Consider the following 27271-nt stretch of genomic DNA (forward strand, 5'->3'; position numbering starts at 1 on the left):
TGAAGAGATGTCGTTCACTGTTCCGCTGGCTGAGACTAAGCACGAAAGGAGTGTTATTCTGCTTCGACTCAGTATTTATACCCTTGGAACACCATTGTGCACATGCCTGCGTGCATTGAATCACAAGGGATATGTTAATTTAATGTATTTCAGTTTCGCATATCATTAGGCGTGTTATGAATAATAATTAATTTATATAGCGTTTTTGTATGATATTCAAAAGCACTTACAATATAAAATCGAAAAAATTAGTCAAAATCAATAAAATATAAAATTTAAGAATAATCAATCAAACAAAAAAGTAAGAAATAAAATAAACATGGTAGGGAATAATCAGATGCCATATGCTTTTTTAAACAAAAATGTCTTCAAGTGTTTCTTGAACGTATTTAAGTTCTTGGCAGTCCTAATTGCCAGAGGAAGCTTATTCCACTTGGATGGACGAGCAAAAGCGAATGCTCGATCACCAGACGTCTTACATTTGGTTCGAGGCCGGCCTCTAACAAAGTGAGGCCATTAGATCTCAAAGAGCTTCTGATTGATGCCTTTTCCCTGATAATATCACAAATATAACGTGGAGCGATACCATTTAACGCTTTGAAAAAAAGTAGTAGTATTTTGAATTCGATCCGAAACTCTACGGGTAACCAGTGAAGATCTTTTAGATAGGGTGAAATGTGATTAAATTTGGGTACTACACAGACGACTCTAGCTGCAGCATTGAGGACTTTTTGGAGCCGATCCAGTTGATATTTTGGAAGTCCAGAAAGGAGAAAGTTGCAATAATCCAGGTGAGATGTCACAAAAGCATGAATTAATATTTTGGTGGCCTCATTGGAAAGAAATTTTCTTATTTGTCTAATGCTGTAAAGACCCTTAAAAGCTTTGTTACAAATGTTTCCAATGTGAATGTCCATCGCCATGTGCTCATCAAACCAAGATCCCAGATTTCTGGTACTCTTTACAGGTTCAATGATGGCGTCCCCAACCATTATAGAATTGATGTTTATTTTGGACGGCTGACCATGGGAGCCGATAATCAGAAATTCAGTTTTAGATTCATTTATCATAAGACGATAAGAGACCATCCGGGCACGAATATCAGCGACACACTTTTCAATCGTACTAACTGCATTATCCTGAGCCAGCTGTGATTCCGGTTTAAAAGAAAAGTAATTCTGGGTATCGTCTGCAAAGGCATGTACAGATGGAAAGTGTTTTCTTAAGACTTCAAACAATTTAGACCCTTAAAGAAGAAAAAGGACGGGGCCCAGTCAGCTTCCCTGAGGTATTCCACGAGACAAGTTGAATTAATCAGAGAGATTGTTCTCTATAACAATGCATTGCTTCCTTTCTGATAAGTAAGACTGAAACCACACAAGAGCGGTGTCCGTTACACCAAAGTCGTGTTCTAAAGTATTCAGCAGCAAAGAGTGGTCAACTGTATCAAATGCTGCACTAAGGTCCAAAAGAATCAAAAGAGTAACTTCTTGCTTATCTATATTAAACAAAATGTCATTCTGGACTTTAAGAAGGGCAGTCTCAGTGGACTAAAAACGACGATAGGCTGACTGACAGTCCGGTAGTAGAGCATTTTCTTCGCAATGACGTAGAAGTTGATCGACAACAGCTTTTTCAACAATTTTCGAAATAAATGGCAGGTTACTAACTGGTCTATAATTCTTGAAATCAGTATCGTTTCCATCCTTCTTTTGTAAAGGAGTAACTAGTGCAGTTTTCCTCTGATCAGGTACATAGCCCCTGGTCAATGAGTGATTCACAAGATCAGTGACTTTAGAAGCCAGGGCAATAATGCAAAGTTTGAAAAGCCATGTTGGTAAAGGATCCAGTTGACATGTAGCGTTCGAAGAACATTCAATTAATTGACCTACCTTGTTTTCAGACAATTCAGAAAATTGACTTAATTTCACATCACCGCAGTAATAGTCCAGAAGAGGAGGCTCCACATTGATAGCATCAATGTTCTTCAAAATTAAATCAATTTTCTTGATAAAAAATTCACCAAACTCATTTGCCAAACAGACAGGATTAGTAAACTCAGGAAGGGTGTTTCCACAGCTTTTTTTAAATGCATTCATACGAGAAGTTACTGGACCAGAACTTCGTGTGGTGCTTGGATTCAATTGGCAACTGAGAGATATAGTAAGGGTCTGTACCAACTCCACAAAAGTTCTCTGTACCTGGAGCCGATCCCACATTTATGGGGAAATTTCATCAGACAGTCATTACATATAATAGCCTCATGTTGGTGGGTCGTAAAAAAGGGGAACACCCAATGATGATTGGGCCGATGTTGCTTCATCAACGTAAAACTTTTGAAAGCTACAACTTCTTCTTTTCAAAGTTAGTAGAGATGAACAAGGATATGGCGGCAGTCCTTGCTTTCGGAACCGATGGCGAAGAAGCCTTAACCCAGCCATTACAGAGAAATTTTTATCATGCTCTTCACCTAAGGTGCTTCACCGATTTTAAAGACAACTGTAAAGAGGAATTAAAGTTAATCCTGCACGGACTGCAAGCAGAGTTTCTGGCAGGTGTTCTTGGTGGAATAAAGAAGAAGAGCAAGGAAGAAGGTATCTATTGTATGTGGGCTTTAACATTTTTGCTTTGGAGCCAGACTTTACAAATTCCCTACCCACATGTAACAAATGAACGCGAAATTTTTGTTTCGAAACAGATTTAAATCAATGGGACATCGAAATCCTTACCCCGCCTCCCACCTTAGCGATTAACATTGATTAACAATGATTCAGCCAATTCTAACCTACAATAGAGAGGTGTGGGGTGCCTTTGTTAAATCAGATTTTAAGTCGTGGGAACGCTCCGGAATTGAAAAAAAAAACACATTTACATTTCTGTAAACCCTATTTAGAAGTACATAATAAGTCAACCAACGTTGCATGTAGAGCTGAACTTGGCAGATTTCCTCTAATCGTTGACATTAATAAAAAGATACTTAATTACGTACACTACCTCCAAGGAAAGGATGAACAGTCTATAGTAAAACAATTCCTAAGAATATCTGTTGACCTTCATTATAACGGTCAAACTAGTTTTTACTCTGGTGTCATGAAGATGAGTGAATACTATAATTTCCCCAACTTTAATTATTACACATTGAATTAAAATAATATCAAACAACACATAGATGGTATGAAAAAGAAATATATCTCTTATTGGCACCAAACCCTTCAAAACTCACAAAAAATTCATTTTTTGTTAGATTGCCCAAGTTACTCTTCTTTGAGAGATATCTTCTTTACTAAAATAGAACCTAGGCTTCCATTTACACGACTATTAGTAAAAGAAACTTTACTATCGTATATAGACGCTCAATTAACTTCATTTGTTTCCTCGTGCTTCGAATTGAGAGATAAACTTCTCTGAAGAATGATTACTTCTACTGTATGAATAGTTTAAAATAAGCAAAGACTTCATTACTTTATTTATTATTTTTAATTTTATTTATTTTCTTCTATTTTAAGTTATCTTAGGAATTAGTTAACGAATCAATAATTAGCCATAATTAGCTTTTGCAACACCGTATTTGTTATAGTCATGCAAATAAAGCTTTTTGTTGTTGTTGTTGTTGTTGTTGTTGTTGTTGTCGTTGATAAATGTTTAAAAACAAAGACAAGGATGATCATGTTAACACCCTAGGTTTAGCACTTTTTCAATTCACAGGACTTGTCGATGCAGGAACAGGAGATGAATTCCTTACTCAGTTGGAGTGTTTCAAAGATGTCTGGAACACAACAGAGAAAGAACATCTCCTTCACAGCCAGTCGTCAAAGTTCCATGATTACATTTCAAACAAGGTAACGCTTGTTAATCCTCAAACTTAATGGTGCAAATCTAAACACTCAAATCAACGAATGAGGCGGCTTGATAGAATCTTCCCCAATTGTGTCTTAAAATCTTAAAAGCTCTATGCCTTTCATCCTGAAAAAGTGAATGTGTTAAGAAGTTGTAGCCATGACAACACGAAGAAAGGCCAAATGGACCATACTATTGACCTTTTGAGGTCTATAACCACAAGACAACGTGGCCCCTTTTTACTTTTCATGCAGTTTAGCTATTCAACAATAACACCATTTTCAACGAATTTTAATGAAATTCCTTTAGCATGGTTTACCAGCCACTCTAAATTAGGGTGGTTTGGTGTCCTACCTTCGGAATTTTCAAGTTTGAGAACCTAGAAAACTTATTTACGATTTTTCACAACGTTGTAAGAACTCGAACAAAGATAATCTACCTAAAGCTTGTTTTAACAGGCAAGCTCTTTTCATGGCAAACTTTCTCAAGCCTGTTCAAAGGAATGGGGCCTTGGAGATCCACCAGAGCCGTACTTTAACAATCTGCCCGAGTCAGGAAACGCGGTAATTAAAAGAGCAGTGAACTACCAGCCGAATGAAATGTCACATTTTTGCATGGTGATGGAGAAATTGATTACGCAGCAGAAGCGCGATTGCGAGGCAGCCATTCTCAACCGGGCCCATATATGCATTCGGAGGAATTCAAAAGTTTGCAGATTCCACCAGAGAAATGGTGTAAGATGAACACCAACCAAAGGGAAGTCGCTTTGCAGAAATTCTGGAAAACTCAACTACCGTCACTGAACCAAGATGATGACCTCCCAGGATGGGTCTAGGGATACCCTGAATTGGATCAGTCACAGCAGTCTTGTCCTCTTTCAGTTGATCCTGAAACGTCAGGGCTGGCGGGCATACCTCTCCTGTTGCTAAAAGACATGTACATTTAGGCGTCAAACTTGTTGGGGAGCGAAGGAGCGATAGTTCAAGCGCTATCACAACAGGAACATTCCCTCGTTGTTAGAAATGACAGCGGTGGAAGACCATACTACGTGTTTCAACAATCAAATGGAAAAGTCGTTTGCTATCAGGGCGAAAGGTACAAGTCTGCAAAGATTTGCTGTCACTCTTTAGCTGTGGCCGAAAAATGCGGTGCACTTGACACAGAGCTGACCTGGTACAGACGAAGTCCCCAAATAATAACAGCCACGGGCTTTGTAAAGAGTGACAGTTCCAAGACAGTTGGAAGAAAAGGTGACCTGGAAAGGCCATCAACAGTGCGACGAATGGGAGTTAGGTCCAAGACATCCCGAACTAAGACAGTGACTACAGTGCAGAGGGCAAATATGGCGTTCTCACAGGCAAATCAATCAACAGAGCAACAGTCTATGCATGTTAAGACAGGCGCAGCCTGTTCTAACGGTATAACACCGCTCTCCACACGACCAACAATCACACCACACCCACCTGTGGCCACCGTCACCCACCTTCATGGACCACACTATGAACCAACGCCAAGCCTTCATAGCCCTTACAGAAAAACGGCATACCCATCACCAAGTTATGGGCCCTTCGTGGTTTATCCCCTGACCTTATGTCCTCCGCAGGTAATTAGCACTTGTTACGGCTGTTCGGCACCACTGAAGCCTGTTGGACAAATAGCCCCGCCCCCAGGAGATTTAATTATTGTCTCCAACATGATGAAATCTTTTATTCAAAATAATATGGAATATCGAAAGCAATCGAATGTGTATTTTCACTGCAATGTACAGTGTGTTCAGGCAAGGAAGCCTTATTTCCTTGGAGTTTTTTGTCTAATTATATTGCTAGTCAGAAATCCCATTCAAGCAACCATTGTATTATTTGTTAATTTGGATACCGATCCAAATTAACTATTAATTTGGATACCGAAGATATTTGTTTTTCATATACAAAACTCGACTGTCCAAATTACCAATTAATTTGGACAGCTCATTCTCGACCAATTAAAATGCGCGAAAAACAATAAAATCAAAATTGAACCAATCAGGATCCAGCACGGATTCGCTGTAGCAGCGCGAAGAAAAGTCACTGGTAAACACTTTCCAAAATGGCGAGTAATTTGCCAAATTTTGGGGTTTCCTTCGAGCTTTTTGATGAAGCTGTTCAAAAAGAAATGGAAGAAATAGGCGGCAGGTTTCCAACATAGAGGGAGATGATTTAGAGAAAATGAGACTCGCAAACCAGAACAAAAACACCCAGAAATGTTTTCAACTCATGGAAAATCGCTCGTGGGGAAGAACGACTTTTGGAGGATATTCCGCTCGAAGAACTAGACGCAGTTCTATGCAAGTTCTTTGCCGAAGTACGCAAAAAGGATGGAGAAGAGTATAAGCCGGATAGCTTGGCGCGTAATGCAAGCCTCGCTCGACCGACATTTAAAAAACCTTGGCGTCACTCACAGAGCTGCTCAGCCTAAGATGTTCGCAACTGGCGGTGAACGGTGCCCAGTTATGTTATTTGAAGAGCTATTGCAGCGAAGACCTCCTGATCTAAGAACCACCGGTCCGTTCTATCTGGGAGTCATTCCAAAGCCAAAGACCGATGTCTGGTTCAGTAGACAGCAAATGGGAGAGCACAAAATTGGAAACATTATGAAAGTTATGGCTGAGAAGTCTGGTTTGTCAGCAGCGACTGGAAAAAAGATCTCCAATCATTCAAGCAGAAAAACCTGTGTACAGAAGCTGAAAAGTGCTGGCGTCCTAAGAGATAAAATCATGGATGTGACGGGACACAGGAACATTCAAAGCCTGAATTCTTATGAAGGAGATGATGAAAACCAGTCCAGAGAATTGTCCGAAATTATCAGCGGTATAAAACCAAATAATGGAAAGCTGCCCCTTCAGCCCTCAAAAATAAACCAGAGTCTGCAACAGTCATTAACCATTCAGAATACCTTCACAGGCACCGTAAACATCTATGGCGGTTTTCCAGGACTTCCAGCATACGAGGGATTGCAAAAAAAAGAATGAGTAGACCTCTTTGATTTTATCATTGTAACCCATGCTATGACATTCTGTTTACCATGATGTAATATTTGTAGAATTAATTTGCTACCTTTTAAATTTGCATATTAATCGCAGTCATTGTTTTTGTTAATTTTTTTTGTGATGCCTCTTCGAGTCATCCCTCAAAATTGATATTTGAGATACAATTGCAGTCATTGCACATTAAGAATGCTTTCATAAGACATTATCATGGTAATTTTCATACAGAGTCGTTGTGAATTCATATTTAAATCATTGAATTGTATTGCAATATTCTTTAACAATAAAAATCAATTCTGTGCATTATTGTCTATGTTTTGAAATAATATATTCCTGACAAAATCAGCATTATTTTTTACCCTTAAATAATACACAATATAATTAATAGGTAATACGACTACATGCTTGTCCAATTTGGAAATAATTGGATTCAAAAAATTCCTCGGACTGCCAAATTGGACTCGGCCTACGGCCTCGTCCAATTTGCCAGTCCTCGGAATTTTTCTCATCCAATTATTTCCAAATTGGACAGCATGTAGTCCTATTGCATATACAAATACCTCATGAGGTGATGAATTATTTCTCAGACCAGCATCGTGCCTTTCTAAGAGTGAATTTAGGTTTGTCCGTGCAATGTAGGCGGATTGAGAACCAAAGAGCGTGGCCCTCTCTTCATTAATTCACATCTTTTTTTTTTTTTTTTTAACCCTAAGAGGGTATTCCTGATATAATTAAGGCGGGGGTCTACCAGAATTTTGTCAAAAAAGGCATTTTTCGTTTTCTTTAAAATTAGAAACTTTAACTATTAAAGTTTACATTGCGAAGCGTTTTGGGCGGTTTTTGCGATATTTTAGAGGAAACAGGGCATTTCTCAGCAACAGGTGTGACGCTTAAATACCGTTTCCATGGCAACGAGAGTTGTTATTTTTTGGTTTTCAGCAATTGCCACTGTAAATTGCAAACAATATTGCTTTTTCATTCTATTTGTGAACTTTAAAGTTAAATTTCTCAAACTGTGGTACTTTTGCGCTTGAGAAAAGATAACTCAAGAAGAATTTAAGCTATTGACCTTAAATTTTCAGGGACTGCTTGTCTCATTGAGTTTTGTGAGATAAGGTAAGGATCTTCCCATATGATGGATGTGCTCAAAGTTATCGTAAAGAAAATCATGGTGGTTTCATAGGGCTAACTTCAGTTGACCATCATAACAAGTGTTTTTAATACTTAAAAATTCCCTCTGCTTATAACACTAAGTTATTTGTTTGCTTTAAAAAGATGCAGAAACCATTCATGGCCATCAAATCTAGGAGGAGTTATGTTTTCTCAAGTGATCACTGGTAGGACCCAGCAGGTGGTTTGTTTAATCGTTTGGTGTCATGTTACAATGGGCTTTGGGACACAAAAATTTTTTTTTTCTGAAACTTTGTTCTACAAGCTTTACAGTGATGTTTAGGTTGCTATGGTTTGAAATTAAATTCTACATGTGAGAATTGTTGGAAAAAGGCCCTGTTTTTCAGGTGTACCCCCGCCTTAAGAGAATAATCATTAATCAGCGCATCAAGCTGAATCGTTCCGCTAAGTGGTTGGGCGTGGCCTAAGCGGGAACTTCATTTGGGGAGATAACGCGTCGGAATCGAATACTTCAGTTTCGAAGCTAGCATTAAAGGCGCAAAAAATTCCTTCGGGCAATAGCTGAGTGTCATTAGCAGATTTTGTTTTGTTCTAGTTGCCAATAATTTGAATGTTACAGCAGGAGTTCATTCAGTAGGCTCCTTGCTGCAGTTGTTTATATTAGCTTACACTGTTGCGTTACTTGTACCAAAGGACTTGCCACACCTGCCATGGAACAAACGTTTTTTTATTGATTATCGACGTTCGATATCACCTTGATTTAACCGTGATTTATAAGTATGTCAATGTTGTGAGTGTCACTGATAATAAACTGTTTCAGTTCATTGATTTATGTGAATCATTTCTATGGCTATCGGGGTAGTCATTTTGTATGCGGACATCTGGTGGCCAAGCGATATAGAGGCGCTTAACTCGACCCTGAAGACTACCGACTTAAAGCAAATTGATGATTGGTTTAGTGGTCTCTTTAAGTCTCAGCACCGTTCTTTGTTTACTGGTGGTTTTTTTCGGGTAACGTTAGTCCTTTGTTAATTGTCGTTGTCATTTTCCATTTAATTTTTTTCTTCTTGTTAATCTGTATATTTATATATTTATACTTTTTATTTTATTTCATTTTTTTATTTATTACTTATTTTGTCGTTCGCATTTTTTCATCCGCCATCAGCATCCGCCATCCGCAGCCATCCGGTCGGCGATTTACAGATACCCAGACTGTACATGCCTCAAGCCGAATGTCAGTATTCCGACCCGTTGAACTGAATAGCTGGAGATGAACCAGGCTGCTTGGTGTAAAACTCGAGGATCACAAGTGTTAGCGATAGCACTCTAATTTATCGCACAATTTCTTGTTGATGACTTCGCCGGTTAACGGACTTTCATAAATTACCCTCGAATCTAAACTGCTTTTGGTAGGAGTTAGAGGGGAAGTATCACACAAATTTGATGTCATTTCAAAACCCCAAAATGTTTGTCTGACAACAGAAACAAAAAATTAGTGTCTAATTTTTTTTGGTTTTGTTTTTGTTTTGTTTTTTTGTTTGTTTTTTCGATTTTTTTTTTACAATCACCCCAGTGGAATAAAATTGTCGATTAGTGCCCCTAATATTAGTGCCCCTATATTATGGCCAGAGACAGAGTAGGTTGGAATGGGTTGAAACTTGAAAAATGTTAGGCTAATGTTTTTTTTTAAGTTTTCGTAGTTTTGTTCCCAAAATGCACTAGAACAGAGAATGAGTTGTTCCTGTCAAGAATTAAGTTGACTTCTCTCCTCTCGTTGTTCTATAATTATTTAGTAGTTAATGCATTAGTCAATTCCAGCTGTGCCCATTCCCCCCCCCCCCCCCGGGCAATAGAGGGGCATTTTCCCACACTGTTCATCCCGGGGATCGGGCATTGGCCTTACACCCAATTACCCCAGGGCATTTGACCATCTCACTTTTTTCACCCTACAACATTGTCGCTTAATGACAAATTCATCGGCAAATACAGTATGTTTCTTATTGAATACGTCTAGATAGGACACAAAATGGGACGCTAGAGCTGTAGAATGCCCTATTTTTGCACTAACTACGGGAAACAAGACCCAGCTAGGACTTAATTTGGCCTAAATTAGCTTAGATTTTACTGAAAGTAAGCCGAGAAACGAAGAAAATAAAACATTTTTGACATATTTGAGCCACCACCCCGGGGCTTTTGAACAACTATTTTGTCCCGGCGGTGGGGCATTTGCCAGTTTATTTTCAAAAAATCCTAGTTCCCGGGGATCCGCCCGGGGGGGGGGGGGGGTATGGGCACTGTTGGAATTGACTGATGCATAAGTGAAGGTCTTATTTCACCATTTTCAACAAAAGAGGTCAAAAATCCCATGATACTTCCCCTTTAAGTCCTTTATTCGCTTCACTAAACAAGTACACGGTTGTCGTAAAACTTAGAGAGGCATTTATTCATCTCGTTTAATTCCATAGTTTCAAATTCTGTCTTAAATTAGTTTTGTGTGAAATCATTCTGTTAAATAAAGAAAATCTTGCGCGAATCTAACTTAATTTGTTGTTTTCGTTTTAACCATCGACATCGACAACATTTCCACTTCAAATTACAAGAGTTTTTTTTTTTTAATTACAATTGGCAAAAGTTCCATGTCTTGCCTTCGAAAAGTGTCACTCCGGACTTAACTGCATCTTTAGTGCCTTTCGGAAATACATTTTCTTTCATCCTATTTACTTCTTTCTCAGTAACGTCAACAAATCGCTACGCGGCCATTTTGAAAATTAGTGCTCCCGCTATAATCATCTCGCACGTGGTGATTATCCTCGACCAATCAGATGAACAGGATCTCTATAATCACCAGAGACTGGATATATTTAACAATTATTCCACAAGCGCGCGTTTGAGATAAGATGATAGGAAGTAGAATAATTGTTTTATTAAAAAAACAATCGATAGATATTACTAAATCTTGATGATTTTGCCTTGCAAGAACAACCATTCAGGAGATAATTTAACGGTCGCTATTTTTCGGGCATGCTTTAGTGGCTCATGGCCGCTATATCTGTCTCGATTTCCAAGAACGTAATTCCCTATAAATATTGGATTCTGTTAACTTTTCTTGAAAGATTAATTATCTTAACTGAATGACAGGATAACCGGCATGAAGCCCATTTTTAGTAAGACTTGGCCATATTACATTATTCGGCACCACTCCGGTCCAAGTGATATGTATGAAACAGTTGTGAATGTCTTTGAATATCTAAGTTGCCAAATAGACCTATTCGGCTAACCCAATGTTGTACCCAATTCAGATCCCCCGGGTTACGATTCTTCGTTTATTGCATTTAAGGTTAATAACGCTTAGTTTAATAAGTGTAATAATGCTTTGTCATGCTAGTATATGTACAATAAAAAAAATGAAATTACAAAAGTTATAAAAAGCGCATGACCGGAGAATAATTGGGGGAAACTAAATTCCCATACAAAGAATATTCTCCCAAAAAAATTAAACATTCTAAAAAATAAAACTGAAACAAATATTAACTGCGGCTTAAAACTAGCCTTAATTAAATTACCTACTAAAATTGACGAAGAATTCTGAAGTAAAATTTACAAATGGCCCAAAGCTAACCTAACGAGTTACACCTGATTTAAATGACACAAATGATCTAAAAGATAGGATTTAAAACTGCTCAATGAAGATGCATGCATATTGTTTGTTGGAATTCTATTCCAGTTTGTTATGTAGCGATTAAAAAATGAAAATTTAAAGTAATTCGTACGTGTCTTCTTCGGTCTTATCTTAAAATTATGGTTCTTACGCGTTTTCGCTAATACATTAAAATCAAAAAACATATGAGGATCTATGTCACAGTGTCCGGAAATAATCTTGTACATCTGCACTAAGCAGATAAACTTCCTTCGTGACTCAAGGGAAGGCCATTTCAAGACCCCAAGTCTCTCCTGATATTCTTTCTCTGATCCGCAAATGACTCGAGTAGCTCGCCTCTGCGTCGACTCTATACTTTTGATATGCTTCACTAAATACGGATTCCAGACCTGACAACCAAATTACAAAATTGGACGCACTAAAGTCTTATATGCTGTCGAGACTCCTTCAAGATTGATTGAACCAAAGGTTCTCTTTATCAAACCAAGCACTTTATAAGCTTTAGCACAGATATAGTTTATATGGTAATCCCAAGACAGGGAAGACTCCAGCCAGACATCAAGGTGCTTATGGTGATCTACTGCTGATTATGGTTTGTCAGACAACCAGTAGTCATGATGACATGGATCCTTGGGTTTCGATATGTGTAGGACCTTGGACTTTTCAGACTTCAGACTAACAAGCCAGGAGATACACCAGTCATAGGCACTATGAAGGTCAGTTTGAAGATCTTCACGATCCGACGCTGAAGTAGCTTTCCGGTGAAGAATACTATCGTCAGCAAAGAGTCCACAGTTGCATTATAATGTAGCATTCGCATTTAAATGATATGGAAATACTTAGAGCAAAACATTTTGTGCCTAAAGGATTTGAATTGGGTACAACATTACGTTAGCCGAATCGGTCTATTGCACGAGAGCGCTAAAATATCTACCTACAAACAATAAGAATAGAGGCATAAAAAGCTAGTAGAATAAAATCGGCATATCATGCGCTGTGATTGGCTTTTCGAGCGGTCAAGATGGAGCGATCTTTCCCACTCGGGATTACCCGTTGCCAGTGAGCTCAGCATCAAAAGTTTAATCCACAAACAATGCAATATTTCCTTCGATTTTCTTATTGTTCTGGGCGAAACGCTCACTAAAATGCTCTCAACATTTGCCTGAAGAAAAGGAAAGGGACATGAATTTTTTCTTTGGGGTAGGGTAAATTTTGTTTTAGCTTTAATGACTGTGACGTTAAATTTATGGGTTACCCAGCAGTGTCAGATCTTAGAGAGGTTAATTTGGTAAAACGTTTTGTTTATTATTGTCTCAGGTCGAGTACTAAACTGATTAGTTCTCCCACTTTTCAAGGAATGTTTTTAAATTCTAGCATAGTGATAGTTGCGTTCAGTGTTTAGTGCAATTCAGAAAAGTTGTGTTTCTCAAGTTCGCTGAAGCACACGTTTTTATTTTACCTGCGTCTTGCTTGTTGTAAACAAAAAAATCTTCTCAAAGCTTCTTCGAGATAAACCGTGCGTTCTCTATCACTGTAAGTTCTTTTTTTACCACGTACACTGCACGATCCTCCGATTTCAACGATTTTTTCGGTCCACTATACTTAAATTATGTAAAGAGGCGAGGGCTTTGAAGCACAGGGAAATTGTGGGGTAAAATGACTACTCATTAGTATGATCTATGTAGAGCATACTAATGAGTATATAAGCACGGGTAAGGGTACGGCTTGCCATCACCTCTTAGAACTTCCAATATGAATCTTGTAAGCCAGTAATTTGCATCTTCCACGGGGATGGTTCCCAAATCAACTGGAACGGACCTATACTTATCTCTAAGGGTTTCAATTTGTGTGTTTCGGTATTCATCTCAGACTCGATAGACGTTTACCGACCACGCGGTACTTTGTCGAGTTGGAATTCTGTCTCTTTCTCTTTGCTCAATTTTGTTTATTGTGGTAGGCTTTTGGAAATTAAACATGCGCTTTTATCGAATTCATCCCCCGAGCACTCGGATATGTCTACGCTCTCAAAAACAAGTACATCATCACAAAGCTCGGAAAGTTCTAGAATTACGTAATGTAATTTCCCAAAATAGCTATGAGGGCTTATTAAACTACGAATATTCCATCCATTCAAATGAATATAATAAGGTTGATATATTTTCCAAATTTGAACAAAATTTGGCTGGCAAGATATTCGTCACACACTAATGCATTAAGCACCTAGCGCGTGAGACTCGTTGAAAAATATTCAATTATCAAAATTTACAATAGATTTTCTCAGTACCCAATGTACATATCGAAAAAGCCTGATTGCTTTGTTAGCCCATTATCTCCTTAAGGATATAGTCTAGCTTGTTGGGATATCTGTATTAATGTGGGAGCTGGTAATAAATGCAGTCAAAGCACACACTGACAATTTCGGGTTTCAGTGCTTTAATCGCCTGCAAAGCCAAAAGCTTTATTTTCAGATTTTACAGCTTAATAGCTTTACATTAATATATAGTTAACGTTTTTTGGGTTTTTAGGTTTGGAATAACTCGTTAACGATTGTCCTCTTAATTTCACTGTTGTCATTAAACCTTCGTTTCTCGGCCAACTGTTTATTTTTTGTACAATATTTCGCCTCGGGCAATATCTTCTGATACGGTAACCGCCTGAGGGGTGTATTTGCTAAATAACCGCGCGCTTAATACCGCAATGATTTTTCTTTGTCCAATAGTAACGCGTATACTGTAATCGATGAATAATTTATCATAACAAACAATCCCTGAATAGCAAATTGACATTTAATTTCGAGAGTATTTCGTCCGACTCTTTCTACTTACCGGGAAAAACAAAGGAGAAATCTAACTTGTATCCTCTGAGCGTGACACTGTCGTCTGAGTGAAAGGTTAGTACAGCATAGCGTCCAGTGAAACTGATACTAAATCCAGACTGCACCCCACAGTATCTACCTACGAGATAGTTATTATCATTGGAAATCCTCAAGTAGTCATAGCTGCAAACAAGAAAAACATATTTTTTAGTTTATTTATGATGAGATAACATAAGCTTAAATGACGTAAGCTAGCACAACTTGACAAGATAAGATGAGACAAAATCACGCGCATTATTATATGTTTACTGAGTTAAAAGAGCACTTCCAATTACTTACAATGAGGTCGACATATAAATATTAAAGTACTGCAAACGTCACAATAACCTACTTCAAAAACTTATTTATACTTCATAAGCCCATTAACCTATCAAATGGTCAATAATACATCACGTGAAGTGACTTTTTATCGATAAACCCCCTTCTTATAAGTATGCGGTGTTTTATCAGCTGATAAAACACTCTTCGTTAGTATGCAGTGTTTTATCAGCTGATAAAACACTCCTCATTAGTATGCAGTATTTCTCTCGTATGCTAATTTCCAACATTCACAAAAGCATAACTGTTATGAACTTTATTGACACACCCTTTTCCAGGAATGTTTTTGAAGCCGTTCAAAAAACTTGCAGGACGTGTTTTATCGGGCGTTTTATCCCGATAAAACACTCCTACTCGTTTGTTTTTTAATTACTTAAACTATATAATGACTAGTCCACAAAGTTACCCAAGACATCGCTTAAGTGATACATATGGCCTAATAATAAGCCTTTTGCCCTTCATTATCAGGAAATAAATTTTCATTAGCGCAAAAGCATTGGTCAATAAAATTAATGTATAATCAGTTTAACTAGGAAATGAAACATTTCAATTTGTGGCAGAGTCGTTAAGGAGTTTTGCATCGAAAAGAAGATTCATTAAGGCCAATTAGAATAGGGTTTTATCGAAAACAACATTCTATAGTACGAATAAAGATTCATTAACCTAGGGGTAACGTTCCATTGCCCGAATAAAATTTCAACTACAAAAGATTTTTAGTTACGTGGTTTCTGACTAATTTCCCAATGGATTTATATGGATGCTTAAATTTAAAAACGATGCTGTACATGTGCACACTGGTTTCGCAGTTATGGAGCACAGAGGTCGTCCAAACCGTATCCCAATTGACAACGTGAAAGGATAGTTAGGGCGTTTGAAGATCCCCGCGAGAAGAGGAGAAACGTGAACACGATAATTGCCAGAAAATGTGCAGCGTGGTTTAGGTTTATGCAGACTTACATATACCACGATGTTTGAATGAGGAGTTGATCGAAGGATAGAGCCAAGACTTGCTTCATTGTTACGCTGACTGTATCTCTGTTGTAATGAATTTTTTTTCCTCGTTAAAGAACATTAAGAAGCGTCTAATGTTTGTTCATTCTCTTAAAAGTTTGTTATTTCCATTAAATTGAACTGATATTTGCATTAATGAACGTTCTTCTCTATGTAAAACGCCTTATTGACGACACCGAAAATTAAAACGTTTGTCTATTTTCATACCATGATTACACATTCGCTTTAATGATTTAATTTTTAACACTAATGAAAATCTATTTCCTGATAATGAAGGGCAAAAGGTGTAAATACTGCAAATACAACGAATCAGACAAACAAATCTTACACATAGCTCAATTATCCATTTTGTAGATAAAAAAGCAAAAGTTCAAAAACACCTGATAATCAGGCCAGTATGTAGTTCAGAAAGACGGGAAGGACAAAAAAAAACAGATCACATACACTAGTTTTTTACGTGTGTTTAATGACAATAAATGACAAGGCAGTCTAGTTATTGATTTGATTCTTAGCTGCAGGTGAAAACAACAACAACAACAAAAGGGTAAATACCAACAACAAACACACAAAGAGACAGGTAAATGAGTCTAGAGATGAAAATAGCTCCTTTTAGTGTAACGAGATTAACAAGTAACTTTGTTCTTTGGGATGCCTCGCTAACTTTTTTCCCCAGTAGTATATACCTCACATGAATCACTTTAAATTTAGACAAAACAAGGGAACAATCAATACCTCCCATTATCATGCAATGGAGGTTAAAGTGCCCCTGACTTTTTTTTAATCGAAACAAAACTATTTTTGATTTTGATCATTTTTTTAGCCATAGGACTTTTTCTCAATTTTCTGTGAATTTACAAAGTTCGTAAAATTGCTGCCACTTTGGTTCATGGCCGTGATTTGAGGAGAATGGGTCTAGTTGAGGTTTGTGACGTCAACCGGGGAAGCTTTGTTTGACACTCAAAGAGGAAATTTAGTACGAAAGTGGAGTTTGAAAGGTCTAAAATGCCAGATATATGTGTTGTAGTTAACTGTAACAACACTTTAGATACACTGTGAATGGTATTTTGCTCATACCATTCCTTTCTTTAGCGATTTGTGCCCTGAAGCGAAGAAACGACGCTAAAATATGAGTGGACCTCGTACTATATCCTCACTGCATACTCATTACCTCATCGCATAAGGTATAGTTATGCGAGGAAAACCACAAATACGTTTCTGGTCCTGCAAGGATCCAAAGAAGTTCACAGACTGGACCAGACGACTTAACAGGAAAAACTTTAAGGTGAACAAACACACTAAAGTTTGCTCTAATCATTATGAACTTGGAAGACCAGTAGACAGTCATCCGAATCCAACACTTTTTTAAAGGGTTACGATCACAGCGATCAGGTTAAATCCAAGAGAAAAGCTCTTTTGGTAATGTCACCAGAAGAACCAAAGGTTAAGAAGAAGAGAAAACCATCTGATGAAAACAACAAAAATGGGAAATGTTAAAACCAATTTTTTGAACACTGAACAAGAAGTGGAAAATAACATCATTGATCTTTCAGACAATGAAACAATCAACACTGCTGAACAGGAACCACTGAAATGTGAAGGGAACGATAAAGAAGATAAAGAAAGATGGTGTTCAAATGGGATAGAAGGCGCACAGACTAAACGAAGCCCTCGGTCTACTAAGAAAGCTTACCCTGCATTTAACATAGATAAAATTAAGCATTCAAACAGCCTTATAAAACTCTTTTCTGGTTGTCCTAACTATGAGATATTTTCATTTATTTTTAACAAAGTAAAACCTAAAGTTGCAAAGCTACAGTTCCACAAAGGAAAGGTTGCAAAAGATGACATAAAAACAACAACAAATTACCAGAAAAGCCCCTCCAAACCGGGTAGTAGAGGTAAACCTGGGCAACGTAGTGAACTGGAACCTGAAAATCAGTTGCTAATGACTTTGATGAAGTTGAGATTGGATTAACATATTGAGGATTTAGCTTTTAGGTTTGGTGTTAGTGCAGCATCTGTTTCCCGTACTGTTTCAACCTGGATAGAATTTCTTGGTAGAGAACTTAAACCCCTTATTTACTGGCCTACTGTGGAAGAAACACTTTCTTACAATCCAAAGTGTTTTCTTGGAAATTTTAAAAAAGTTGTAGGTATCATTGACTGCACAGAGCAACATATTGCAAAGCCCTCAAATGCAAAACTACAATATCAGACTTACAGCCAATACAAAAGTACAAATACACTCAAAAAATTGATTGTTTACACTAAGTCTGGCTCAATAAGTTATATATCAGATGCATAGGGAGGGGCAGCTTCAGATCGTTTTATTACAGAAGATTGTGGTGTAGTAAGCAAATTCAACAGTGGAATGGTAGCTTTAGTAGACAGGGGCTTTAATGTGCAGGATCTATTTCTCAAGGAACATGTAACAGTGGCTACGCCTCCTTTTACAAAGGGCAGAAAACACTTTACAAAATTGCAAGCCGAAAGGGCAAAAACAATTTCAAGGGCACGCATTCACATTAAGAGGGCCATTGGTCGAGTTACAGAGTCTCTGTTATTAAACATGAGCTTTCGTTGAACGTGCGGGACTTCGCTGACAACATCTGGGTGATTGCAGGAACAATTACAAACCTGCAGCCACCCCTTGTCAATGAATGAGTGGAACAGTCTTTTATTCTGGATGCCACGTTGAATGACCTTGTCTTGTCAACAATGATTTCTCACTGAATGTAAATGTGAGTTAAGAAGAACAAGTGGAAGCATCAACTATCTCCTTAAGAATTGATCTAGCAATTACTTGAGACAATATCTTCTTTGTGAAAAGCTCGGGACATATGTAGTTATTAAAGAAATGTTCAATTTTTTCACATTTTTTGTGTAGTTTGAATTAAAGTTAGTCTTTTCCCCTTTGTTGTATACACATAGAAGTACTCTTCTTGTTTTTCACATACAAACATCTGATGTTGCGCTTGTGTGAAATATCTATGTCTATTATTGAGTTGGACCCCTGTAAGACTTGTTTGCTGTCCCTTGTCACTGGACATAACTAAGCAGCTTCCTTTTTCCTGGGCATACTCTGACACTGACTTGCCTCTGTGTGTCCACGAGTATTTGCACTCAAAGAGGGTGTCTGAGCAGCAATCACATTTCCAGTCACCATCGGGACTTGCTGCTATGTGAGGGTATTTTACTAAGATTACTAACCCTGACTCTGTGCAACTGAAGTTTTTATGATTTTTTTTTCATTGTTTTGTAAAATGTCTTACGAGCTGCAGGTTCTGTTTGTGTGTCCCACTGAACTGATTTGCTCCTCACCTCCGGAAGATAGCCACAGATCTCAGCAAAAAGATTTTCTGCAGCAGTTTCATTTTTCACTGTCATGTCCAAGTCATACTTCACAATTACAGCATGTGCTTTTGAAGCTGTAATTCCCCTAACTCTATATTCCTTCCATTTTGAGTCCTTAGATTGCTCTCTTGTTGACTTGTTAACAAGAGCTGCCTCCACTTTCGTTATTTCCATTGCCCCTTTCAGAACAATACATTTCTTCTGAAGACTGCCAAATGGATTTTTCCTATTTATCTCATCAACCATTTCTGGAATTGTTGGCTGACAGATCCAGCAGATTTTGCTGCTTGCATTTTATGGTCTACATAATCAGTTTTGATGAAGCATAGCAATGCAGATTTACCACCAGAAGCCACAGCTATTTTCTCCCAGTCCGCATTTTCAAAGTTTGAAAACCTGTCAGCAGGTGCTCTTGGGTCAAATACACTTCTGCCTAGACACTCCTCGTCTTCTGGACTATGGAGCCCGGATTTGGTCTTCTAAATTTTCAAATTTTTAGTCTTATCAGGTTGGTGAATTTTTTTTTGTTTGTTTCTTGTCTTCCTCCCCCATTGCTGTGGAACACAAGTACAGGTCGTGTTGTTTCCCACTCTTACTTCATATTCTATATAATGCAATAACGCAGATACATGTTTACAGCTCTCTCCACACCCAGCGAGGCACCCACACTCCCCTGTAAGAGTGTCTCCATTGCCGGTACTTAGGCAGACCCACACAGTGACATGTCCGCTTTCATATAGATTTTTTCCCTCCTTCGCGGATTTCCCGTCATTGTTTTTCGACAAGTACGCTTCTATGTCACTCATCATCATGTCAGGAAAATAATAGCTTCCCTTGAGCCAATTGTCCAGTTTCTCCAGGAAAGGAAGCGAAATTCCATCAATAAAGAGCTTTTCCTTTCTTCTTGCTGCAATTTGGACATCGTCTTGCTCTTTCGTGCTACACAATGGCAAATGTAGCCGAGAAGGATGGTAAACTTTCAATAACAAGTCGGGATTACGAGTATCATTCGCGATAGCAGTGCCACGATTTCTCAAATATTTTCGCAGTTTCTCGACTTTCCATACATTTAGCTCTTCCATACTGAACTCTTTTGAGTTTTCATCCGGTTGATCAGCCATGACTAAACGGTGTATAAACAGCACTGCCTCAAATGACAACATGAACAATAAGCGCGTTTAGTCACGCAAGCATTCTTTGCTCCCTGGGCATCCCATAATATACTGTAAAATTAAGTTATTCAAAATGGCCGCCGTATCGGTTAAGGTCTACAATGTATTAATAATGCAGTGAGAATACAGCCGTATTAAACATCCTGGTGAAATGTTCAACCATGCCACCGCCCGCTGTTACGGGAAAAATAACATGTTTGGCAGAATTTAACTGGAAACTTGATTATTGTACTGAAATAATACAAATTGGATCCAAACACTCTTAGAATTGTTTGCTCAAGTATTCTCTTGTTAATACAATAGGTTGTCACTTATGTTTGCTTTTCGTTTCTTTGTATTTGCATAATTTATCTTGTTTTGATTTTTTCGTTTGATTTGAAATATTGCTGGACTCAGCTCGTTTATTTTTCTTTTTTTTTTGCGAGATTAATAGAGAAGGAATAAGTCTTTCTCTATAGCAATGCAGCTTAATATTAAGACATGAAGAATGTTCTTCTGATGTTTTGATATGTCTTTCATATTTTAGGTTTAAGGAAAGAGCCCATGATAGTAGTTTATTTTGCTTTTATCAGTCTATGCTGTTTCTCAGATATCTTTTTGGTGAGCTCACAAAAATTCGTGCTTAAGATTTTTAATAATTACTTAACATTAGGTAATAAGAACGAAAGCTACAGCGGCTCTCACTCGTTCTGAAAAGATAAGCGCTTTTAAGTTTGCATTGGAATATCAGAAAATCGATCCATATAAACACCTATGACTATAAACAAAAGACCTCTCCACTCAGTCGTTTAACTGTTCATCTCGTTTCGTGGGTTCGTTCACTCGGTTTTTAATTCTTTCGTTCTTGCCGGCAAGCGCTCGGTGGACCGTTTGTTCGTTAACTCGGTCAGTCGGCCACCTGTTCGCCCGTTTGGATGTTCGTTCGCTCCGGCTTCCGTTTGTTCGTTCGTTCGTTTGCGTTTCTGGTTTGTTCAGTTGTTCCTCCGTTTGCCCAGTTCTTCTTGCTATCCATGGGGATAAACATGTTATAAAGAATAAAATTTAACCATTTAAAAGCTGTATGAAAACATTACGAAGAAGCCCTCAAGTCGGAAAAACAAACGTGAGATTGGCATTTGGTGCTGTTTCTTTGGTCGTGCGGTCGTATCCAATATCTAGATGGACAGAGGACTGAAAATTTTGAATAAAGATGTACACACTAATAGCCCATTTTCAAACTAATTACAACCGTGCAATTGCTTACTTATCTGATCTTTCAGTTATGGGTCTGGGTTGGCTTTCGGTTGTGTGGTTTGTTCATATTGGCTGGTATCCATTGGGTATTTGTCTGATTATTCGGTTAGTCACTCATTGGCCTTAGTGGTTTCAGCGATATGCTCACTCCCCTTTCCGTCTGTCTGTCCCTTCCCAAATTTCCGTATGGTTCAGTTATCTTCACTAGTACTACTAGTGACACGGCTTTCTACAAATAAATTAGCTTTCTACATGGGCTTAATCTTTAAAAAAATAAAATTTAAAAGCTATATTAAAACATCAGAAAGTTTCCCTTCGTGTTTTAATATTAAAGCAGCAATGCTCTTGAGAGAGACTTCATCTGGCTCCCCCGATCTGACACACAAAGAACCTAGCCTTTGTTAAATAAGTTTTGTCGTTACAGCAGACCTACTGTATTTGTCATCGCACAACAGAACAGAGACTCGTATATACTTCTAGCTGTACTATCCTTTTACACTCACGTATTGGCACACACGTTTTACGAGTTTTGTAACTGTAGTTCTGGCTGCTGTTCCTTTTCTAGTCGTTTTGAATAGAGTTGTTTTTTACAATAGGATAGGAGTTTTACTAGTTTGATGAGCTTTCACGTCGATGTAAACGTTCGCAGAACTTATTCGTTTTGTTTGAAACTATTTTGAATAGCTCCGCTAGTTACAAATATACCTGGCTTGTATCATTGGTTGATTTTGTGAGTTTTGATTAAACTGTGTGGATCCATTTTTGTGTTTGTCATTGCTGTTTTTCGAGTCTAGTTTAGTAGATCCTGAGGTACCTGGAATTTGTGAAGAGATTCCGTTCCCACAGGTTAAGCGAGTTGCCGAACTAAGTTTTCCCAAGTTGCCCGACGCTACATTGGAAAAGTCTATCGTCACAGTGAGTAGAGAACGTAGGTAGCTTCATATGAATTAGTTTGGAAGTCTGTCTTCAAAGATAGCTGAAATCCGCATCGTTTTTCACCCGAGATGTAAATCCCGTGGAGCGAGAAGACAGAAGTCGCCCAAGTCTGGTAAGAAGGCCATTACGAAGAGACTACCGAGATATAATTTAAGAAGTCGAACGATAAACCATTCCACTATTAAAACAAGTACTCCTAAAGTTAAAGTTAATAAAAATATTCAAGCCGACTTATCTGAAGAAGATAATTATACACGTTCGTTATTTGCCGAATTGTCTCTCTGCACATCGCCAAACTCCGTCGCACCACAGAAAAGTTGCGTAAGATCCAGGGAATTCTAAACACCCGACGCTACGAAACCTTCAAATTCCACGGCCCTCACCACGCTTGATCGCTCAGACATTACTACCAGAAAACCCATAGATATCGGCCTCGATCCAAGTGGTGTTTTTATTCTTTGCTCAAGTGTACAAGTCGCAGCGAGTCCATTGAATTCGCCAAATCCGCCCGAATTTGGTCCCGAAGATTTTCAATTCTTTTGTTCCAGAAGGCCACAACAGTCCAGTCCGGCCCGCGTCGCATTACAACTCGAAGACATTTCCGATTCTGACGATATAGAGGAACCAGAAAACCAGAATAATAATAAACAGAAACCCGAATTTACACAGCCTCCGAGCATCAATTCTGCTGCCGATCTGGCGAAGTTAGTGTCGCGTAAATCGACGGACAGCGAATCAGATACCAGTGAGAATTCTAAATCAAGTGCTGGCGAAGACGACATCATCAGTGAGACAATTTAAACGGGCTCAGTGGTAACGATAGTTACGAAACCATGGATCCAGTATTTGGTAGACATATACAAGACCAGATAGCCTCCATACGAGCCCAGCCTTAACAGCAACAAATGAAACAAAACCGGACAAGTCGAGCAGTGGAACAAGCGCCAGTCCCTGAATCCGAGACTACGTGAAGACCAGTTCCTTTCTACGGTTTTGATTTTGAATGAACGGCTTGACAAGGTCGAACATTATTTGCAATGAAGACGGATCGATAACACGACCTCCACAGCAGTTGCTGCGTTAAGGCTGGTTTCCATATGATCGCAGATCGCAGATCGCAATAAGGTCTGCGATCGTCTGCGATCATATGGAAACTACTTCTGCGATCGTCTGCGATCCTGCGATCGTGATCGCAGACGATCACAGAAGATAGAACCATGTTCTATCTAAAGGCTGGTTTCCATATGATCGCGGATCGCAGATCGCAGATCGCAAACAATCGCAATTGATCGCAGGCGATCGCAGGAGATAGAACATGGTTCTATCTTCTGCGATCGTCTGCGATCACGATCGCAGGATCGCAGACGATCGCAGAAGTAGTTTCCATATGATCGCAGACCTTATTGCGATCTGCGATCCGCGATCATATGGAAACCAGCCTTTAGATAGAACATGGTTCTATCTTCTGCGATCGTCTGCGATCACGATCGCAGGATCGCAGACGATCGCAGACCTTATTGCGATCTGCGATCCGCGATCATATGGAAACCAGCCTTTAGTCTTAAATCTCGCGGGACCTGCCGAAGACTTCTTTTATCCCTTGCCAGCCGATGGAAAAGGAACTTTTGCACAATTACGCAATGAACTGAGAGAGCGATTTTCAAACGACAACCAGAGTGGGATTACCTGGCAAGCGATCTCCACTCGACAACGAGGTGCCCTGGAACTACTCAATACGTACTTAACCGATTTAACAAATACGTTCCGAAGATTGAATATCGCATATTGTTCGTGGTCTGCATTCGTTCTTTTGAGACAACCAACAACTTCTGCGAAGCAGAAGAGATCGCAAAGCTAACTGCTGCTGTTAAAACTGCTATAGCGACTGTTTAGGGACCCAGCTTGGCTAATCCAATCAACAATCTCTCGAAGTTTGTACATATCATTCTGGCCGCGAATTGTTGTAACACAACGTCGACGAACGATGCTTGAATGGCCACGATAGACGATTAGGCGAGCAAAACTTGGCGTCCCAAGTGGACAGAACACCACTGCTGCTGCTGCTGCTGCAATCCCCAATGTCGTTCTTGGCTCTCTTACAGTAAATCCAGAAAACCCGCCCGCAGGGGTTGAGACTTTAATCGCCAAATTGACTCCAAGACCAACAACCTCAAAACAAATTGTCGCTGAGCTGAAGGACTATTCTGGAGAAAAAGCCTGAATAATGAACCAGATGAGAAGCAACCTACAGCAACTGAAAGACATGATAATAATAATAATAATAATAATAATAATAATAATAATAATCTGATACAAAGTCTGGCCGTAAAAAAGATGCTAGGATACGTGGACTTGCCCGCCGCAATGAACCGCCTCGTGCTAAAGCACCCAGAGAGAGAACTCCCAATGGCCGACCGGTGTGCTTTATAATGAACAGCGCATTTACAAGCAAGTTGCCCGGAACGCAGGAATCAAGCAGAACGTCAACAGCCTTAACAGCAATAGCGCACGAAAGGACCGGGTTATTCCCCGAATTCAAATTATAATCAATCTCATGATTATTACAGAAATTTCTCCGCTGAAGAGAATCGCCGAGACCAACGTCTGGTTTAACCTTGATAAGGGCATGCACGACAATAATTATGTTGCTCCACTCCAACTAAACTTTGGCCAAGAAAGGAAGACTTGCTCCGATAGAACCAATTCAAGCGCTTTACACCGGCAAGCAATTGCTACAATTATCTCCAAAAATGCTGTTTTTATTTTAACAAAGGCCTCAGAACACCGTGGATTTAAATGAGGAATTTGCCATTCACCTCCAGTGTCTGTCGCCTAGAAATCGGAAGCGCCTAGAGGTACACACCGCCAACGTTGAACAGGACACCCAACAAGATGAGTTCAATGATCGATTTCAGTTCCCAAATGACGTACGATGGCTCTTGAAACCACCCTTCCGAACAGGGTAGAAATTCAAGTTCAATACAGACCGTTAGTCGCTTCTGGTGTCCACTTAGCCTTGTAAGATCCCAACCAGTCCAACATTGAAGAAATGTCTGCTCACCTTCACTTAGACTTCCATCGTCATACCGACGATGCCGAGTTGAACCAAGGACGCGAACGAGCTCAGGTCAAAACAGGTCCCAAATTACAGCTTAAACAGCAGAAGTCTCCACCCAAAGAAACAACTGTCGAACCGGAAGTGACGTTAACCACTAGTGGAATTCTACCGGAAGTTGAGAAACGTTCGGCCCAGATCACGGTTTCGTTGTCACATACCAATGAGAAGTCATTTTATACCAAGGAGATTGTAGAAGTGAGCCAGGTGCCTGTGATGCCCACCTATCCGTCCAAGGGTAACGCTCCAAGCCCAAGGATAGCCAAGGACCTGATACAGAGCTTAAACTTAGCCAAAAGAAACCCTTTCTTCCTTCTCCACAGTTCCTGAGTTCTGCAGTTGAAGAAAATGTTGATTTTACTTTCCAACTAGTTACCCAAGACGAGTATACTACTCACGATAAGATTTCTCCTTCATGCGATTTGTTGTATCACATGCAAGCCGGTGGGACTACAGCATCACATCATGACACTAACGGTTGTCACCGCAGTCTCCACGCAGCATGAACCTTAGCTCCCGAACATTACACAGAGGACAAGCGTACAGCCAAAACCCAGGGATCTCACACTGTCCGCCCAGTGAAATGCATAGATGTTAAGCTCCTAGTAGACACCGGCGCAGGAATTTCAGTCATCGATGAACAATTTCTTACCGGACTTTATGGAGGAAACGTGCCTACTTTACACACAAGCAGTTATTCACAAGTTAAAACTGTCAGCGGCGAAGCCTAGCCAATACTTGGTACGATGAAAGTAACTCTGCAGGTAGCAGGTGGAAACTACCCTTGTGAATTTCACTTTGTCAGAAATCGCTCACATGAAGCAGTCTTAGCCTTAGATTTTCTTCGTGCAAACGGAGCCGTCATCGATTTAAGGAAAGGGACATTGCAGTTAGATGACAGACCTGCTACTTCACACTTAGAAGGGGCGTGTCTGATCCACGTGTGGTCCACGTGTATAATCCCACCAACCTCTGAATATGTAATCCCAGCTGGCTTGGCACAATGGGTTTACTAGAAGCCTCCCACCGTCTTGTCGAGCATTATTAACTTCAAGGCGCAGCTTCCCTGGTTACACTGTCGCCTGATCTTACTGTTCCATTCCGACTTATTAATCCTACATGTAAGCCGGTCACATTGTATAAGGACGCAACACTGGGGACTCTGCTACAAACAGACAATCAAGCGTCCAGAGAGAAGATCGCTTTTATCACTCACGTCGGTCTGTTTTAGTTTAATGTTATTGCGTTTGATCTTTGCAATCCCCCTAGTTGTTTTCAGCGCCTTGTATAATGCGTCATACGTGGGTTAAATTGGAGAAAAGCGTTGATTTATCTGGATGAAGTTTCGGTCTTCTCTCGTACCTTCGAGGATCGTCTCCAACACTTACGTTTGGTCTTTCAATGCTTCCGTGAAGCTGGCCTTACATTGAAGCTAGCAAAGTGCAAGTTTGTCCAGCGTCAAGTCAAAGATCTGGGTCATATCATCTGAAGACGGAATTCTTCCTGATCCCAGCAAAGTGAGTGCCATCAAAGTGTACCCTGTTCCCTACTCCGTCAAGGACGTCTGCTCTTTCCTGGGTATCTTGAATTATTATCAGAAGTTTGTCAA

The 27271-nt window shown here is 39.3% G+C and overlaps 1 protein-coding gene across 1 annotated transcript in view; it reads right to left on the reverse strand.

The window, feature by feature from the left end:
- The window catches only part of LOC146477626 (cubilin-like), an 89637-nt gene that overhangs the window by 15480 nt on the left and 46886 nt on the right, over positions 1 to 27271 (reverse strand). Inside the window, exon 7 of the mRNA XM_085113108.1 lies at positions 14474 to 14646. Coding sequence (XP_084969234.1) covers positions 14474 to 14646 — 173 coding nt within the window. The remainder of the gene's footprint in view (positions 1 to 14473; positions 14647 to 27271) is intronic.

This window comes from Pavona decussata, unplaced genomic scaffold (assembly GCF_977016875.1).
Source record: "Pavona decussata unplaced genomic scaffold, jaPavDecu1.1 SCAFFOLD_69, whole genome shotgun sequence".
Taxonomy (NCBI): Eukaryota; Metazoa; Cnidaria; class Anthozoa; order Scleractinia; family Agariciidae; genus Pavona; species Pavona decussata.